At 49.0% G+C, this 19,926-nt stretch overlaps 1 protein-coding gene and 1 long non-coding RNA gene across 3 annotated transcripts in view; one reads left to right on the top strand and one right to left on the bottom strand.

Moving 5' to 3' along the window:
- The window catches only part of ANTXR2 (ANTXR cell adhesion molecule 2), a 76,178-nt gene that overhangs the window by 22,316 nt on the left and 33,936 nt on the right, over window positions 1-19,926 (bottom strand). For both annotated transcript variants that reach the window (XM_058024798.1, XM_058024799.1), the window contains exons 11-16: window positions 13,996-14,074; window positions 11,673-11,768; window positions 7,283-7,324; window positions 6,620-6,715; window positions 3,611-3,778; window positions 2,686-2,766 (exon numbers count right to left, since the gene is read on the bottom strand). In XM_058024798.1, coding sequence (XP_057880781.1) covers window positions 2,686-2,766; window positions 3,611-3,778; window positions 6,620-6,715; window positions 7,283-7,324; window positions 11,673-11,768; window positions 13,996-14,074 — 562 coding nt within the window. The remainder of the gene's footprint in view (window positions 1-2,685; window positions 2,767-3,610; window positions 3,779-6,619; window positions 6,716-7,282; window positions 7,325-11,672; window positions 11,769-13,995; window positions 14,075-19,926) is intronic.
- Window positions 6,630-13,473, top strand: LOC131083830 (uncharacterized). Its single transcript, XR_009114483.1, has 4 exons — window positions 6,630-6,717; window positions 10,858-10,886; window positions 10,977-11,081; window positions 13,217-13,473. It is a non-coding gene; the product is annotated as an uncharacterized LOC131083830 (long non-coding RNA).

Genomic DNA, 19,926 nt, shown 5'->3' with positions numbered 1-19,926 from the left:
AAACTAACAGGCTTAAAAACAAGTACCAGTGTCTTCCTGTTTAAAAGGCTGGTTTGCATATGGAAGTACAACCTGGAAGCATTCTACAGTTCTTGTCTCTTCTGATTGTCCTAGAATGAAGTACAGTCTTTCTCTTCCTTTACCACTGACTCCTATTTCCATCCTGATAGGGCAAAATCTTCATTACAAGTGACATGGACTTAAAGATGTTTGTGTGCATAAATGCACGCAGGATCAGAGTCTCAGCCACCATCACATTGCAGCAAGCTCAGACAAAGAATCCAAACTGCTGATGATCACCTTGTGCTGCTAAACTGTGACTTGGAAAACAAACACAAGGATTTAGAGGAAAAGCTAGGCCCCTAAGGCTGGTGCTGTGCCCCTGTGCCAGGCTGTGTTCCTGGGGCAGCCCCAGACTCCTGGCAAAAGAAGTTCAGTACAGATCCTTGGACACTGAACTGGTTTATCAGAGTAGCCCAGACTGCTGTGGCTCAGTCTTCTTTGCCCCTTTAATAAAAAAAAGGACGGAAGTCTAGCTAGGAGCACAGACACAGGGTAATGCATCATTTATAAATTACCTTGTTAGCGCAGAAAACACCACATGGTTCTGCAGCCGAAATCTCCTGCTGCGGACTTGCTCTGTTTGATGGGAGCCCTTCAAAAGCGCTCGTGGCTTAATGGAGGCTGTTTGTGGGGCCCTCGATCCATACCTGCTGTCCTCATCCCTCACTGGGAGCCCGGCGCAGCTGCCGCGGCGTGCAGCTGTCTCTGAAGTGGCTGCGTGTCCTCGGCCCCCAGCACAGCCAGCCCGCGTTGGATCTCTGGATTTGTGCCTGAGGCGAGCCGGGGAGCAGCTGTGTCTAAGCCGTGCTACCTTTAGTGCTGCAGCCCCCGGGCCCCACGTGCCCCGGCCTGCCCTGCGCTCCCGCGGCCGCCGCACAGCTGTGCCCGCAGCCTGCTCGGTGCGCCCACACCTGGGCGCGGCTCCCGCGGCCCCGGCCTCCCCCGCAGCCTCCTGCTACGGCCCTCCCGGCACCGCCTGCCGCACGGCACAGCCAGGACAGCGCGGGGATGCACCAACTGCTCGCTCTGCTTTGATACCTCATGCCCAAACTTCAACTGCCTCATCAAGCACTCCAATTCAGCAGTGAGATCTTTTACAAATGGAACTGACAAGTTCCTAAACAGTAACAGAAAGGTGCTAAACAACTCCACGGCTCTCTGTGTGTGTCTGTGTGTCTGTGTCTGTGTGTCTGTGTGTGTCTCCCTGTGCACACTCGTGCACTGACACACACCAGGGGCCCACCATGGGATCTCCACCCAGTGTGCTAGGAACAAGGAAAAAGATACCATTTTTTCCCCAAGACAGCAAACACTGCGCAGACAGAAATGGCACTCTGCAGTGACACAGGTCACATCTGACCCACCATTCCTTTTCCCTTGAGCCGCCACTCTGTTTTTCACAAGCTGAGATGCTGACCAGTGTTGCTCCTGTCAGGCCCAGGGAAGGAGGGTATCTGACTGCACAATGGCTCAGCAAAGCCTGCCCCCAGGGCAATCCTTACAGTAACTCCTTCCCTTTAGGGGCAGAAATCCCCAAAACAGGCCCTGATTGACACTTTTTTAGCCTTTTAAGGCACCACTTCTATGTTCCTGTTTACATTGCATTTACCTGTTAAACTGTATTGTGCCATGTATTTTGTGGGTAGATTGTCGTTGTTATTGCTGCTCCATGTCACATGCATTATTCATGCAAACAGTGACTAACCTGCCATGGTAACAATGCTAACAGCTGTATCCAGCTGTGCTCTCCACCTGCAGCACTGCACTTGGCCATTCTGCTGTTTCCAACACTTGCCTTACCTTAGTCTCACCTCTTCATCCTTTTGAACAGCACCAAACTTCATCCCGGGAAAATAATCAAAATTCCCATTACCTCCCATTCTACCACATGTAACTCCCTCCCCTTCAGCCCTGTCATCCTTTTATGTGGCCTTCATGTTGCATGGTACACAGACAGTGCCCTGGAGTACGTGAGACTGTGACCTGCTGCCATCTTGTTGAAAGTAAAGCATTTGCTCCCGTGGCTCTTCCCAAGTGCCACAGACAGAAAGCTGAGTGGATGCATGAGATAAATGCTGACAATCAAAGTGATACTTTCCTAAGGAGCAGCAAACAAAACTATTTGATCTGGTTTCACTATCAGAGGTGCAAACAGCAGCTCTGTGTCCTCAGCAGCATTTGGGGGAGAGGCCCCTTTTTCAGTGGCCAGAGATGTTCCAGGAGAAAGGACTATCTGAGAAAACATATTTCCTCACCTTCTTCTGTGAAAGGTGTCATTGGTGTGCAAGTGCAAAGCTCTAGGAAGCAACTTGCATGGACATTATTGCCAGCCTCTGCTGTTACAAACAGCTGGGTCTGAGAGTGATGTATGTGCCTGTGACAAGAGTTTACTCTGCACGAGGCTGTGTTCCTGTTCTCCACCTGAGCACACACCACATCTAGCACCCCTCCCTCTGCCTCCGCCAGCCCTGTGCCAGTGCTGCGCATCCAGGCTGGTGCCACACCCCTTTTGCCACCTGGATCCCCCGGTGTGTCACCCTTCCCACCGTGCCACTCTGGTGTCGCTCTGCTCCCCCCCGGGCCGTGTCCCGGCCCCTGGCCGGCCGTGCACCGCACACCCACCTGGTCTCCTTGCTGAGGCCGCATCAGCGAGACTCTGTCGTACTGGCGCCGCAGCAGCGCCCACAGCGCATCCAGCCGGCCCTGCGGGGACACGGGGGCTCAGTCAGGGGCAGCAGCACCCCCACCCGCACAGGGGCTGCCCAGGGCAGCACCGCTTCCCTGGAGCCTGGGGAGCAGAGCCAAGGCTGGCCTGTGTCCCCTACAACCACTGTGGTGCTGCTCCTGCCCACCCGGAGTGCCTGGGGAGCAGAGCCGGTTAGGAGCATCCCACACTGCACAGATGGCTCCAGACCTTGCCTGTGTCTGGACATCACGGCTTCAGGGCTTTCTGGGGGTCAGAAAGGAGTGGCAGGCACTTGGGAAGACAGCAGTGTCCAGTGTCCCAGCTACACCTGGGTGTTTGCTGCTCTTAACACCTAAAGGCAAGGTATTTACAGACCTACCCTCTGCCTGTAGGCAGTGCTTGTGCTCTCTTGGCAGGTGACTCAGAGCACCATCCATATGAGCCAGATAGAACAATTTGCTTTTTATCAGAATTCTTGCATTACATTGTTTTATGTAATTTTTTGCTTTTCTTGGTTTGTCATGACAATGTGTGTTTAAAACTTAGTGTAGCAGCTACAAACTGTGCAGTTTTGGGTTTAATTAGCTCTACTAAGCCAACAAAGCCCCCATAGATTTTAATGCTCTCACTGTACAATATGTCCCTTTTTAAGGGGAGGCAAACAGAATATGGCAGTAATGATCAAGTAGTGCATTTAGGGCTACAAACTGCTTCTGCCATTCCTGCTGAGTAGGTGTTCCCTTCGAGAATAGCACATTACACTTGAATGGGAACACTTGGAAAGTAAGGCACAGCTCAGCCTGCATAAGGCACAAAGAACCCAGCCCTTAGTAACAATCGTGCCAAAGACTGAACAGATACCTTGATTGGTGTGTACCATTTCTGCTGTATGGCTGGTGAGGTAGGCTTTCGTTTAGGTGGTTTAGGGTGAAAAGGTTCTTCTGGTTCTTCTGGGAGTTTCACCACAGCATTCTTTGCTTTTTCCAACCTGGCCCCTTCTTCTGTGGAGCCTTTGTCGCCCCAGCGCACCTGAGGAAAGGCAGAGTTCAGGCGTAAGTGCACCTCAGGGCAGGGAAACTGCTGCAAATAACAGAGGGTAAATCTGGAAGAGGTGCTGGAGGTACTGAGGAGAACACTACCTCTTCAGTCTTAGGTAAATGTCTGTAAATAAGTCTCAGAACTGAAAAATCCTATCTTGCTTCACATGGGTGACAGGGGATCTGTGAAATCTCTAAGTAATGATATAAAAATATAATTTCTACTTCTTATTTATCCTAAAATTTCAGACCTTAACCTGCACCCATGAAGGGTAAGATTTCTGAACCAGGTCTCCTAGCCCAGAGAGTTTTCAAGAACCCCAGTGTAGATTTAATGTGATGCCTAGGGAGGTTTAAGCAGAAGCTCCCTGAACCTGCTCAGGTTTCCATGTTGTCCTGAAGGAAGATACATGCTGGAGAAGTGCAGGTGAAGCTGTCTACCCTGCCTAAGTGCATGCAGAACATGCAACACTGTGTATGATAATGTTAACTGTGTGTGTTACACTGCTCCAAGTGTATAAAATATATAGAGAGTTGAAAGAGAAGGAAACCAGGGTTATCACTGCCAGGGAGACACATATTCCCACTTCCATACAGGCTGTACTCACTGTGCTCTGGAGATTAAATACATGGAAAAACCTCCCTGCTAAGAGGGATAATTCACCTTGCTGCAGGAATCCTGTTTCACCTTTAACTCAAGCACCATGCAGCAATCTGAGCAGCAGTGTTTGCTGTACTGTGCACAGAAACAAGCCTGGACAAGGCTGTTCCCTTCTCATCCAAAAAGGAACAGCTGAAAGTTTGAGAGTCCTTAGGGAAAGTGACCTGGACCATTTCAGCAAGACTTGCCATAATCATGCCATTTGCTGAGATGTGGCCTGCCAGGAGGCCCCTGTACACCTGTGTCTTCACTGTGATCAGTGGTACTTTTACAGGGCTTGTCATGTGGCTGCTAACATGTATTTTAAACACTGTTAAAACCATTAGCTGGTGGATCTCTCACTGAAAAAATTACCTTCTCCTTCAGACAAAAGCCAATTCACCCAGAAGAAACCACAAGTGGTGGAGTCTGACCACCCAATTTTGACATAAAAATGAATTAACTGTAACAGGTGGGGTCTGGCAATGACATCACAAAACTTTAAAGCAATGCCAAAAGACAGAGCTAGGAGAGCACTGCCCAAAGCTATCTGGGATTGTCACAGAGGAGTGGAGCTAGTGGAGAAGGCAGGAGTGGATGGGTACCTGCTCCAGCACAGGAGTGGGAAGTGCCAAGGTGTTGGTTCAGTCCCTTCCCTTCTCCAGAAAGGGAAGCAGCCAGATGAATCATGCTGCTGAAGGAATGGCAGAAGAAAAAAAGCCAGAGAAGCAATAAAAACCAGACGACTCCACTGCCACATGGAAGAAATGACCAACTGGACCAGCAAGTTTGTCACTGGCCATGGCACAGAAACCACCTTTACCTGCCAGATAAGAAACAACCTCCCTTGGAGTGTTTTCTCTCACTTCTTCCCCAGCTCCCCAAAGGAGCAGCGTGCTCTTCGGAGCCAGGGAGAGCTGTGAGGCCTGTCCTGCTTTCCCTACAGGCAGAGCCCATCTTCCCAGCCTGTCCCAGACACAGCAGGGCAGAGGTGAAGCTCCCCACTCAAACCCAGAGGCACTGACCATTGGTGCCCAGCCACACCTGACACTGCTCTGGGGTCTCAGGGACAGACAGAGACACACAGCCCCATACAAGGGGGGCTTTTTTCTAGGGCCCATGATAATGCTGGCAGGAATTTCAGTTGGTTAACTTCTTTAGCCCTTAGTCCTGCACGAAATTCCTACCACAGATGAAAAGGTTTTCTAACCTAATCATCAGTTTCTACCTTCGTTTGCATTTTTGCCATGGGCTGAACATGTCTTTCTTTGTGGTCCCGATGTCACTTTGTTCATGAGCTTTCTGCTCCATTGTGCAGGATCCCATTTGGGAGCCCCTCCTGGAGGCTATCATAGTTTCCCTCAAATCCAGGCTTGTAATTCTTGATGTTGGAAAGCATTTCCTAGTTTGCTTCTGAAAAACACCGCACAAAATGTTTGCTTTTTGTGAAATCTGAAGCTCTTCTAAATTAGCAATTCTGAACTGCTGAAGAAAATGCATATAAGTGACACAACTTCAAACCTGCATATTCTGCCTCTGCATTTAAAAAGTACTCGAGCAAAGCTGATTAGGCCAATACCTTTAAAGTTTCATTAAGACACCTCAGTATGGCCTAGGTGGGTGTTTCAGACAGAGACAGCTTCCTGGACTGCAGTTAGGAACTGCTTTGCACATTCCATATAGGCTGACTTGACTACAAAACCTGCCATAAGGATGTGCCCATAAGGATGCACATTCTTCATTCTGTTTTAATTAACATGATGCTATCGTGTCTCTTCAAAGACAGGCTCTGTTGTCGCTGCGAGTCCCTCTGGGATCAAGCCTCTCCTCAGCGTCACCATTGTCAGTGCATTTGGCTGGCCCACACTTGGGGGACTTATGTTTCACTGTAATTCCTTCCAAAACACGCAGAAAAGGCTCTCACTCTCTCTTTCTCATTAGCGTGATGGAAAGAGCATGTCTTGAGGCAGCTATTTAAAGTCCCAGTCAAATGGAACTACTGAAAGCTGTTCTTTCAGAGGCAAGGTCAGCATTGTTCGATATGGTAACGAATTTTCCAAGGCTTATGCCAGTGGGAAGACAAGCACACATTATGGCCTTGTATTTTCAGTGCACTGTCAAGTCTTTGTTTCCACACTTACAGCCTCAGAGAGCTCGTGCTTGAGGGAACTGCCATCTCTAAATCATACCAACCTCCATTCTCTTAATTCCCCCAACTCCTCGTCCACCGTAGTAGGAAGCATCCACCGTGGGCCACTTCTTGGAAGGCAAGGGCTCCTGTTCTTCTTCCTGTAAGTACATTCAAATGGTGTTTACTTTTAAAAGATGCTTCCACACCCACACACTGAATGTCTTTTCTGTGTATTCCACTGGAGTTCCCGGAGTGTACCCTGTTGGTTGTGAAAGGGGTGCAAACACTGAGGACAGCAGAGCCTCCAGTGTGTTACTGCCTGTAAGAGGGACAGGAATTCCCTTGTTAGGGGGATTCTTCAGTGTCTGGAATGACAGAGCAGGGGGAAAACACTGCCTAAGTCCTACATGAATCTTTAGATGTTGGACAAGGGCTATTCAAGCTTTCTGCTTTCAGTGCAGAATGTGGAAAACAAAGCTGTCTTGGAATAAAGGCCCTAAGTGTTTCTGCAGATCTGGGCTTAATTCAGGCCACACTGAGCTGAGGCCTGTGGAGAGACCCACACATCCAGATCTGTGAGAGCAGAGATCTGGACTTTAGGAACGCTGTTCCCCAGTGAAGGCACCCCCCAGGGCAGTCCTTTCTCTGGCAGCACTCGGACAAGGAGGTGGACGTGCAGCGTGCAGGGAAGCACAGGAGTGGTTCCATGTGTGGGGGCACCATACCTCTTTTGGGGCTGGCGGAGGTGGAGGTGGATCCTTGATCACCTGAAAGAACCAAACACAGGAAAGAATAAGGTGCTGCACTGCAGCAGCCCAAGGCAACAGACCACGGTAAGAGTGACCTGCTTCCACCCGAGCCCCCACGAGGGCCAGCGAGCTGGCAGTCTGTGCTGCCCGCTCCCCTGAGCATCCATCAGCGAGGCCTTCTGGAAATGAGCACCATCCGTCTGCCAGAGCTGCCATCCCCAGCCTGCAGACACTCTGGGCAGACGTGTCTGCCACCGCGCTTCCTGGACGGATGAGTCTCAGCCGCTGTGAGGAACAGCCACCGCTGAGACCTCTCAGAGTCCGTCAGCAATCCCGGAGGAAAAGCGTCTGAGGGCTGTGTGAGGTCCTGCACAGCCGTGGGCCGAGCTGCCGCTGCTGCTGTGGCGGCTGCTGGGGAGTCTCTGGCCCAGTGACAAGTGTGAAATGCCTTCTGGCAGCTCAGGCTTCACCTCTGGATGTCCAGGACGCTTCCGCAGCCCTCTCATTTCCCACCTCCCAGCTCCATGACTGTGCAGTGCCTGCACTGCAGTCACACTCCCACACTTCTGACACTGCTCTGGGTAAAGCCCACTCCCGGGAGCATTTCTTACACCTCTATTTAAATCTCCCTACAGTCTCTTCCCATTCCCTTTGTCACATCCACACTATAAAGCTCAGAGAATGCCTAGCACTGACAGTCCCAGCAGGGGAGGGACAGGCAAGGGACCCTCTTCACTGATTCAGCTGAAAACCGAATGCACAGGCGTTCCTCCACGAGAAAAGCAGGTTTGCAAGCTAACCTTGGTACATTTTTTGGTGACATTGAGCCATGTTTTGGGCTTGGGTATTGCCTGGAAATGACTAAAAAATACACCATGAATATCAAGGAGTCCATTCTTGCTATGCTTTGATATTACACAAACATATCCAAAACTGTACATGCCGACAAACAATTCAATCTAATACAGGTTTTAAGTAACTTAATTGAAATATGCCTTACTATATTCACTCTGTGCTGTTTAATATTAGTACTTTTATAAAAATACCACTGCAGTCAGCATAATACATGAAAGAAACATATTTTTCTGATCAGTAGAGTTTTCCATCTTGATTTATATTTCAGTTATCAGTCCCACCCAGACAGTTACTACTGACTGCCTTTCAGCAGTGCATAAAGGAATTTGGCCCAATAGGATAAATAACTTATGGCACCCCTGGAACCAGTTTTCCACAGCCCTCCAGGTTTAAATTATGGAATGGCTCATGTCAAACTCAGAGTGCTTTGGGTGGATTGGAAAGTAACTATGGATTTCAACTTTGAGACATCCCTTTGCTGTTAGGATGTTGCAAAACCATGCCAGACATTACTTTTCTTTAAACAGCTCTGAACACTTTTTCTTCCCAGTCATCAGGAGTTTCCAGCGTACTTAACAGAAAGTAATTATTTAATTAGTGAAACACTCCTGAGAGCCACACTGGAATCATTACCCCAACTTTACATGAAACAGCAACACAGAAGGATTGTGGGACAGATGCTGAGAGATACTTGGATGCTGAGTAGGATTTCCCAAAGCCTGGAGATATTTAATTCTCACTGAAAGCAATTAGGAGACTGGAAACAGTAGAGCAGCATTTTCTCTCAATGAAGGGACACCTTATTTAATTTCTGCCCTTATTTCCATTTCACCTGTCCCTAACCATCGTCCCAAAACAGTCTCTGTCTCTATCTCTGTCAAGCCTGCCAGCTGTACAGGAGAAGGTGCTCCTAGGTGGGTCTGTATGCACCCATATGAAATGGCACTGCCCTTCCACATCTATGGCTGTGCCACTCTGAAGCCTCACATCTGTCTGAGCACAGCTTTGCCCAGCAAACCTCTCCGCGATGAGGGATGGAATTCCTGCGGGCCCTAAGCCCATTGGGGATGTAGGAATCACAACTCCCACCCTGGACAATCAAGGGAAACCTGACTTGTTTGAGCTTACTGTGGCTTCCTAAGGCAATAGTCAATGACAGCTTTTGCTCATCTCCTCAGTGGAGGATCTAATCCTGTGCCAGCTCCTGAACTTGCTAAAGTTTGAGGGGAAATTCAGTTTAAAGCCAAGCAATCCATTAATTAGCTGTTATTTCTAATGGCTTCAGAAAATGAAACTTGTTTTAAAAGTGACAGTGGTGTGAGAAAATAATCTGCTTTGAGTAGCAGCTCCTCACCCTGCTGACAGCACTGGAATGTCAATGCCTGCATCCTTATGCTTCCACAGGCTCTCACACTCACACACTTAAATCACACGTGCACACACAAGGATTCTTTTCAATCGTGTGATATTCCAAGTGAAATCAGTAGAAAGCTGTTTTTGAAAAAGAGAAATCCAAGGCACACGTGCAGCTCTGCATGGAGCAGCACACAGAACTGCAGAGAGGAAGACCTGAGTATTGTAAATTAACTTTCCCCGAGCTGGATTCAGACTGTTTCAATGAGGAAGCCTCTGAATAATGCTGCTGTCTTATTATCCTCATGGAGAGATGGGCTGCTTCCTCAGTTTGTTTGGTTTTGTTATCAGCCTCTCCGGGCAAAGCTCCATCTCATTTAGTGAGTCGCAAAGAATGAAGGTTTGAGTTTGGAGATGAGGTAATTTCTTGAAAAAAAATCATTAAAAAAAAGTTGGTGCTTGAGGCAGCAGTGCCTCTGATCCACTCATTAACACTTCTCTGCCGCTCCATGATGTGGGCATTAGGAGATGTCAGCACAGAGCCTACAGCCAGCTTGTTGCAATCACATGTTCCACAGCGAGGGACAAGTGACAGAACTGTCACAGTGAAACCCTTGGAAGTGGGGGACAAGGAAGGAAAAGGAAGAGGAGTCGCCCTCCCCACCCTCTGAGTGTCCATGGGACTTACACCACGGAAGGCTGTGAGACCGAGCCCCAGGCCAGGATGGAGCTGGGCCCGTGGGCAGGGGGAAACCCACCCGCCTGGCTACAGACATTTGTTCTGCCCACAACACCCTCTACCTCTCTGGATCTGACTCCTGTGCTCTTGCTCCTTGTTCCAGGAAACCAGGGAAGCAGAGCCAGAGGAAGGGAAGAGTAGGTCCTACCTGGCCCTAATGCTGCCTCTCTTCTCAGGGATGCTACTGAGCCAGAAGTGGCCCTTCCAGGTGATGGATGTCCAAGCCTCATGGGCAGGAGAGAAAGGCAAGAACTGAGGGACAGCAAAACCAGAAGGAAGGATGAGTGCTCTGCAGTAGGTTCAGTGCAACAGCGTGTGAGCTTGGAACTCAGCAATGCTGTAGCAAAGAGGCCTAAGGTTACCTTTTCTTTCGAAGTAACAAAATAGTATCCAAAGGAGGTACGAGGAAACACAGAGGGCACAAACATTTGAAAGAACTATGGTTTTATAAGGCTGAAAATTGGTAATATACAACTATTCACTGGACTGCTTCATGTCGGAATTTTAACTTTTGAAGCTGGTTTATGAATCAAGGTTAGGTTTTCTTATAATAGGAAAACCAGGGGCTTGCTTTTTACTGATTTACAATGTTCTTTTTCCACAGGGAGGCTCATCATATGAAACACAGTGGAGGTAAGGTGATTAAGAGGAAGCGCCCTGGATTTCTGCTGGGCCTGTGCTGTGGAGAATGAGAACAAGGGAGGCTTTCTGTTCTCACCTTAGGAAGCCCCGACTGTGAGGGTGCAGATGGAGGCTGAGATTTCCTGCCCTTGGACAGCCAGAGGCCCGATGGACCCCCCCAGGTCCCAAGGGCTGCAGCACAATCAGGTGAGAAGGCCATTTCCTCTCTGCCCCACATTCCACAAGCCCCAGACAGGAACAGGAACTCAGACCAGGGAAGCAATCTCCATTTCCCAAGTCCCCCATGCTGTCCTTGAGCTGGATGAATAATAAACTTTCCTGCTCCCCCAGAAAGGAATGGCAGGAGGCAAGTGACCGACACCACCGCTGCTGGGGTGGGGATAGAGAGCGCACTCAGATAAAGAGATGGATGTGTGCAGGGATTATGAAAAAAAATAGAGATTTCAACCTGAGAGCCCATAATGGACTACAAATACCAATTTTCCTGAGAGCAGTTTTAAAGTGGTCCTTGATTTGAGGGTAACATCTGCACACCATTAAGGCCATCCCATTCCCAGTAAGAGCACCATGCTGGAGCTGGTTCCTGTGTGTGTAACTCAGACAGGCAGGGCTGTGCCCAGAGGAGCCCCAGTGCTGGAGCTGCTCTCCCCTGTCCTTTCCTGCCTGTCACAGGCCCCCCCAGAGCTGCCTCCCCATCACTTCACCCATTTCCTGCAGGATCTGTGTTTCCCACCCGTGGCTCAGGGTGCAGGGGCTGTTCCCAGGGTCTGTACTCACCACTTTGCAGCAGAGGGGCCAGAACCACCAGAGCAGGCCGAGCGCCACCAGCAGCAGGAGCACGAGGACGGCAATGAGCGCTCCCACGCCACTGGACTGCGGAGACAGCAGGGACAGCGTCAGTGCTGCCCCACTCGCTCGCCCCACAAGCCAGCCCAGGGCCTTCCTTCTGATGTAAAACTTGTACAGCTCACAGCCCTGAGATCACAGTGAGGCCCAGCCTGAGGAAACAGAGTCCCTTGCCTGCTAGGGAATGAGCCACCAGCCACCGACAGGGGAAGTCTCATCCTAAGCCTGTGGATAACACAGAGGTGCTCTTCTCCATGAGGACCCAAGTCTCACACATGGACTGGGGAGCACGCAGGGAGGTTTTAGGGCATCTCTACAAATAGTACACCTGTGAGGCTTTGATGCAGATTGCCCATACTCCTGCACAGACTGTGGCACATTGACTCCCTGCAGCCATCCTGTGGGAACCTGCAACTGAAGGAGGGAGTGTTCCTGCTTCCAGAAACACCTGAACTACAGAACTGAGCAGCCCACCTCCCACACCTCCAACCCACTTCCTGGGGGTGTCTTTATTCCCACACTTTAGGCTTTTAAAACACTGACAGAAACACAACAGCATCTCTAAAATAGAAGTTATATAAAATAAAAGTTATTCAGACTTCAGCTGGGGAAAAAAAGGAGAGACCCAGAGGACCACTGAGACTGGAATACTGCATGAGCAGTCCTGACCCAGACCTGCTCCACTGCACACGGGGGTGGAACAGAGCTGTATCCCAGGTGCAGTGAGGCACACAGGTACAGTGGTGCCTGGGTGCCTAATGCTGTGTGATTTTGTTTGTTTTCACTGCAGTAACGTGTGTTGGGAGACTGCAACTTGCAACTCATCTCCCATTCAGCCGTCAGCTGCTCAGCTCCCAGAATTAGTGAGCAGTTCTAGCAGTGACCCATTTCTTGAGTTGCCCATCTGCTACTATGGAAACAGCAGTTCTTGTGTGGAGCCGCCTTTGCAGCAGCACAGGCCAAGACCAGAAACCAGAAAGAGACAAAAAAGGCTGCTGAGAAGCTCTTCCTGCTGCTGTGCACATCTGTAGCTCTCTGCTTCCTGCCAGGACAGGCTGTGAGCACAGAGCAGCAGAGCTGCCATGCAGCTCGGTGGGAAGGCCATGCCTAGCACCTCGCTCTGAGCTGCTTTGTGTCAGGGCTTTTCTGTTCCTCTCTGTGCACTCCTGGCAGCTCCTACAGGGGCACCATGTGCTGCCTTGTCTGCAAGGACTGAGGTGCAGCAGGCTGCAGCTAGGCTGCAGCAGCTCCTGTGTTGCACAGCCCTCAGCCACCCTGCCTGGCATGCTGCTGACTGACAAAGGCCCTGGAACACAGAACTGTGATTTGGGCTCTGGTTGTTCCTTTGGCTCCCAGCTCAGTCAGGCTTCCCTCCTCAAACTGCAGGGTTGCACTGGAGCTCTGATCTCTACAGCTGCACAAATGGTGAGGTTTTAAATGAATTGAATAAAAATGTCTTTTTTCTCTCTTTTCAGTTACTGATCTACGAGCAAAGAAATCCTGTTGGGAGCCATGTGTGGTGACGGGCAAAAGAGATTCTCTCTGTGCTCCATGCCCAATGGAAAAGCTGCTCTCCAGTCTCATGTGAGGTAAGACACATTTAAGGCCCACGTGCACAACACGTGCTCTACACCGTGGGCTCATATCTCCCTCCATAAATTCCAGCTGTCCTGTGTAATACAAAAGGAATTAAAGGACAGCAAAAATGTGAGAGTAGAAAATATATGTGTTAAGTTAGAACAGTCACTGACCACACAAGTGTGTGGTCTCTTCCAGAAGCAGTTTTTATCTCTTCTATAACCTGTGATCAGATTGAGCAGGATGTTCACACTGCCTGACTCCCAGGTGTAAGTGGGACACTCTGGCCTCTGCTTGGACAGCTGTCTCCCCGGATGAACAAGAGCTGAGAGCCTACACTCCTCACTCGGGCCCCAGAGTTGCAGAGCATTAGCACCTCTGCAGTCTGCAACCTCTCTCCACACACAGGCTCAAGGGCCAAACTTGTACCCCCTGCTCCCTCCAGCCCTACTGAGGGAAGAGCCATGCTGGAATGGGACTCAGCTGACTGTCATGCCTGGCCCTCAGGACAGGTCTCTCTCTGAGGGCAGGAAAGCCTCCCAGTACTTGGAAAAACACAGCTTTGCACAGCAAAGTGGAAGCAGAGGTTCTGTGCTCTGAGGCTTTGCAATGGCAAAGTCCAAAGAGAAACGGGGTGTAGGGATTTTAGAAGGAGTGACAGAAGTCATTCACTTACACACTCAGAAGCAGTGATGGTTAACGAGCTGGACATGAAAGACTGGCCTTCATTCAAACTCACCAAAACATCCAGGGTTCTGCCAAGAGACAAAGAAGAAACATGAGCAGCCATGGAAGAGCCAAGAAGGGCTCATACCTGCTGTGCAGGCCCTTGTACCTACAGTCTCTGCTCCACAGGGAGTGTCCTCAGAGGGGAAATGGAAGCCTGTGCTTATTCCTATTTGGGAATAAGTTTGGTCTCCTTGACAAAGAGCTGTCCAAGTAGAGAATACCCCTTCCCTATTCCACAGAGCAGAAAGTTTTCCATAAAATAAATTGAAGTTCAGCTGTAAAAGTAGCATTGTTTTGTCTGTTCCATAACCATCTCCTTAGTCACACACAGACATTATGGTTAAAGATGTCGGATAATTATAAATGGTCAGGACTTGCTATAAATAGCCCTGAACACTGCATACAAATAGTATGTGGTTTACATTTTACAAATTAACCCTACAAGAAAACAACACATGGTGGATGTTAAACAGAATAAGACTCCTCAGCTTCTCTGGCTTGGATTCCCAGGATTCAGACAGTTTATGTTATGCATAGATGTAATTAAATAAAAATGTAGATATCCATGAACTAAAATGATTAATCATTTACACCGTTCTTACATGTCATGAGTTTTTATTCTGGCACAAACACTGTAGTCAATATGGAGTTCAAAGCTATTTTAGCTAATTTGGCTCATTTCTTCTTCAGTTTTAGCAAAAATGAAGTGAGTTGCTTCCACTAAACTCATTTTTATATGATCTCTGTTCTGAATAATTGATCCAACAGAAAGAATAATCTCCTTCTAATTGGAATTCACTGGAATAAGTGAATCAGAACCAATAAAAAACCCAAACCTATTTGATTCCCTTGCAGAGCAATAAATCAAACCACAGTGAAACTCTGGTCAATGATGACTTTTTTAAAGATGTGGTGCTTTTTACTATTTTTAATTCCAATTACTTGTTTTGGCATTGTCATGAGGAATGCTGGGGGAAATTGCAGCATGAGGATTCTGCTCAGGTTTGGCCAAACACTCCTGGAACTGCAGGGTAGAAGGGTTTCCTGCCTCCCCTGGGGGAGACAAGGACCCCCAGGTTGAGCTGCTCACACACTCCTGCAGCTGTCCCACCATCCCTGTGTGCCCTGACAGCTCTCTGAGTCCTGCCTGAGTTTAATGTGGCTTACCTGTTTTATCCAGGTGTGTTTCGTGTCCCTGTTTTGCTCCATCTGCTAGCAAAGACCATCTCCCAAAACAATTCTCTGAGGAATTCCACTAATGAGGAATAAGGCTGTTTTGGTAGATGGTCTTTGCTAGCAGATGGAGCAAAACAGGGACACGAAACACACCTGGATAAAACAGGTAAGCCACATTAAAGCAAAGGATCATTCCCTGGCATCCTGGGGACCTTGGCATGTTCTTGAGTTCACTGGGTTGTATGAAACATTCTGTAAAACAGCAAAGATTTCCCAGCAGGCTGAAGTATATTGTAGCCCTTGCTGTGTGCAGCACAGTACCAGTTCCTGCCTGTACTAGGTACCAGCCTGGATTGCATTTCCCAGCCCACACCCGCAGCTCTGCAGCCCCACTCCCGCTGTCAGCCCGCTGACAGATCCCAGGGAGCAGGCTCACTGAGCAATCAGCTCCAGCACGGGCACAGCTCCACCCTGATACACCGCTGCAGGGATGAGCCACTGGAGATGTCACTGGAGCTGATCATAGCCGCTCTGTTCTGGAAGCCACAGAGTGAACTCACACAGATAATTACCTCATCTTCAAAAGGATGAACCTGTCAACACACTAAAGCACTCCTTCCCTGAGACTGTCATGACTGTTGGGGATACTCAGTACAACCTTTCATTTCTTGAGCAGCCACCTGTTTGCTGGGCTGTGGGTACTTGTGATTCATACAAACACTGCCCCCTAAACAGGGAGTCCCAGAAAGAGGTGTCCTGTTTCTGCTGCTCCTTCACACATGGCTCGGAGACAGACACATACACAAACACATCCCAGTGTTTACCAGTGTGAGGCTTTCAGCTCGGCATTCTGCCGAAACTGAAAATATTCTGAGATGAAAATGACAAGCAGCAGCCATCCCATTTCTCGGGCCCCTGCTTTTCCCACTGGTGACTGTCACTGCTGTGTGAGGGCTGAGTCCCTCTGTGGAGCTCAGAACAGCCGAGTCAAGAGAACATTCTTGTCCCTGCAGCCAGGGACACAGCCCTGGTTCACCAGAGAAGGGTGAGGCTGTACTAGTTTTGTCCCAGCACAGATCTCAGCTGAGGGCTGAGCTCTGGAAAGCTGCCACAGAGTGAGATATGTCCTCAGGGCCCCTCAAATGAAGCCACTCTAGAGTCGGGCAGTGTTGTTGCTGCAGCCCCCGGGGCCGTCCCGCTGGCCAGGCTCCAGGGAAAGGCAGCAGCGCCCTGCTCACACCTCCTCACAAGCCCAGCAGTGCCCACAGACACTGGCTTTGAGGCAGGGTGCTCATTCCCATCCTCTGCTCCCTCCTGACACTGCACCTGAGCGAGGTGGAAGCAGAGAGCTGGCAAAGGAGCAGGAGTAGTCACAGTGGTGCTCAGCACAAACCCTACTGCTCTGCCTCTACCCTAGCCCTATTGTGTGCACCTTCCCAGCAGTCTGTACTTCCAATCTGCCTCACTGCACTAGGAAAAACTGCCTTCCATTTACAGTTCACGGCCCTTCCTCCACGTGGAAGGGATTTTCTTATCCTTTGTCTGTGCAATATATCACTTTCTGGATGGGAACCAATCCTGGAAAACTTAAGTCTGAAAAGAGCTTTTTAAAAATGTTCTGATTTCTGACCAAAGGTAACCACAAGACTCTTGCAACTTGAAGCTGCCTCGGTCCTGGCCCACTGCCCATCCTAATACACAATTTACCCAAAAATGTAACTTGAGGAGACCAAACAGTTGCAATTCCTTCCCTCATGCCCACTGCTGGTTTATTGTGACAGCAGAGGGATGTGGCCCAGCGCCATATGTCCCTGCAACTCTGGTCTAAAGCCTCCCATTCCCTGTGAAATACAGCTGACATTTCCATCCACGGTAACCTATTTGCAAAGTATTCATTTGCTCCTTACTTTATGGGAAGCTACTAAAAGACTACCATTTTATGACCCATTAAAAAAGATGAAAAAATTAAATACAATTGTGAAAGACATTTGCTGTAAGTAATAAATAATTTACCTCCAATTTTCACGCACTGAAAATTAAACTGGCAACTGCTCAAAAAGTTACTAAAATTACGGTGACAAAGGTACTTCAGAATCAAATGCCTGCACTAAAATAGCAAAAATGCTGTACATAGGAGGAAGGCAAAAAATAGGTCTGTGTATTTAAAGGGCACTTTCCCTTCCAACTCTGCCTTCATGAAATAATGGATAGCTTTATAATACAGGCTCCATTTGACCAACCTCACTCTGATATCTTTGGGGACTGATTGCTGGGGTGCAATTAACATTTACCCCTCCATTCTCCCTGACCCAGTCATTCCCTGGGCTCTGCTAACAAACACTCCTGGACCACAATGATGACTCTGCATCCAGGGACTCGTCCCAGCCCCAGGAGGAGGCAACACACAGAGGAAAGGATTTCCACCCCGGACTTCTGGGTGTGGTGCTCTTTGCAGACAGCAACTCCAGCTGCACAAGGACAGGGACAGCTCTCCTGGAGCAGGGTTCCAGCCGTGCCTGTCCTGTTTGGTGCAGTGCCACTATGCTACAGGTCAGCTGTGCCCAGGGAGCACTGGAATCATTCATTCAGTGGGAACTATGCTGGGGGCAGGACATGGCCTGCAGTTAGGAGAAGTGGGCAGAGGTGTTTTCCTCCCATCAGACACACAGGCACAAAAAGGAGCACTGAGTATTTTCCTGAGGATAGCGAGACCCACTCATCCTGGAATTTATTATGGTGTTTGGGGATTCTGGTAAAGAATGAGTAGAAACTCATCCCCCTGCCCTTCTTGGTGTAGCTTAGCACTGATATAAATTCAGATGATGGTTCTTTAGGACTCCCTCTTGTTAGCTCAGAATGCTCTAGCTTTTCCAGCCACATGTCCACATGTCCGGGCTTGACTTTCCACAGAACAAGACACAAACTTTCACGTTCTCCTAGGGAATGTGAGAGAACTGGAGAGCAGCAAGGAACTAGATCTGATCTTGTGGAATCATGGGAACCTGCAGTAGCAGGGTATGAAACGTCATTATTCTGTTAAAGTAGACCATTAATTCAGCTCGGGATCCTATGGCCACTGCTGGATGTGCAGCACTTAGTTCTGCTCACGCAGTCCTCGCTAATGCTCTGGGAACACTGCGTGCCCTAGGAGGGACATGAAGGACTGCGCCAGAAATTACTACTGATCTTAACACCACATCCATATGGCTGAGGGGCCTGTTAGCCTGTACAATTCATTGAGGATGTTTCCATCTGTGAATAGGTCCCATTATACCCTAATTGTGTCAGACTAAATGTATTTCTAAAATATTTGCAGAAGTTAATATTTATGACAGACATTAAGCCTACTCCAGCCCTATTTCTTGCTTCCCCCCTACCTGAGTTGATTTCCCTGGCTATTCTGGAGAGGGGAGCTTGTCCCACATGAGCACCAGACACATGAGAGCTATGTCCCATGGGAGCACCAGACACTGGGAACCATACTGTCTCTTATTTTTGTGGGAACAAAATGTTGTGTAGGGAAATAAAAGACAATGCCTACATTAAACACTTCACCTCACTGAGTTTGCCACAGGAAGAATCAGTGCAGGTGGGAGCAGTTCTTGACCCCCTGGCTGCCTGCCCAGGGCTGCAGGGGAAGCCCAGCTGTTTGCAATGAGGGGTAATGCCAATATCCTGACCAGGTCTGGACTGGCCATGGGCACAGCAGCAATTTGGGGCTATTGCCTTCACCTGAGCACAGGGGCTCTGCAACGCTGAAAACAACAGTGAACAGGTGAAAACAGCCTGACCTGGAGCTGGCATCCTACCAATTGCTGAGCAGCAGGAAGTCAAAAGGGAGAAGCACAGGGGTTTCCTTTTTGGCTGGTGATGGGAATGGCTGCAACTCCCACATCAGAGAGCTGCTGGCAAGGCTGGAAGAGGACTGAGCAGCTGAGAGAGCCCAGAATTCATCCTGGGGGTTGGGAACTCCTGCAGCAGCAGCAGGCTGCCTGCCCTTCTCTGTTCAGAGCATCTCAAAGGACAGCTGGCTTCTGAGAGGTAACTGGGCTCTTTGTGCTTTTGCCTTCTCACACTAGTGACCAGTGTTATGTGGAATGGGAAATATTTTAGTCAACAAGCTGCCTATTAACTTGCCAATCTTATAGAATTCTCCTTTTACTTGGTCCCCTTGTCTGTGAACAATGTTTTTTTCCAAGTGGTATGTAGTCAGCATGTAGGTTTCAGACTGAGGAAGAGGCTTGGAAAATTGGTCCTTTAACCCATGCCTGCATGCTGACACCAGCTGCCAAGCTCTCAAGTGGCTCAGCACTCAGCACAAGCACAGCCCCTTACGTCAGTGAGTAATTCAGCTCTGTGGCCAAATGACACCCCTGTCTGCATTGCCACAAATGCTGTGCTAAGGGTACTGAGTGAACAGCACTACAGAAAGAGCTCAGTGTCACTTGTTAGTTAGACAACAGAAATCCTCAACACAGCCACAGCATATTAATCCTTTCTTGAGTGACCCTGAAAGACATGTAAGACTGAGCTGCAGCTTGCAAACACTCTGCCTTTGCTGACAACAGCTTTTCTAAATTTTTACCTTTCTCAGCAGAAGAAAAGTGACAAAACAAAAATAACAGTAGTGAAGGAAGCCATAGTAAGCAACAGCTCTCCTCACTCTGGTTTCAGCCACTCACTTCCATGTTATCAGAAAACT

This window comes from Melospiza georgiana, chromosome 5, assembly GCF_028018845.1.
Source record: "Melospiza georgiana isolate bMelGeo1 chromosome 5, bMelGeo1.pri, whole genome shotgun sequence".
Lineage (NCBI taxonomy): Eukaryota > Metazoa > Chordata > Aves > Passeriformes > Passerellidae > Melospiza > Melospiza georgiana.
Note: the sequence above shows the minus strand (reverse complement) of the source record. Positions and strands in the feature narration are given on the sequence as shown.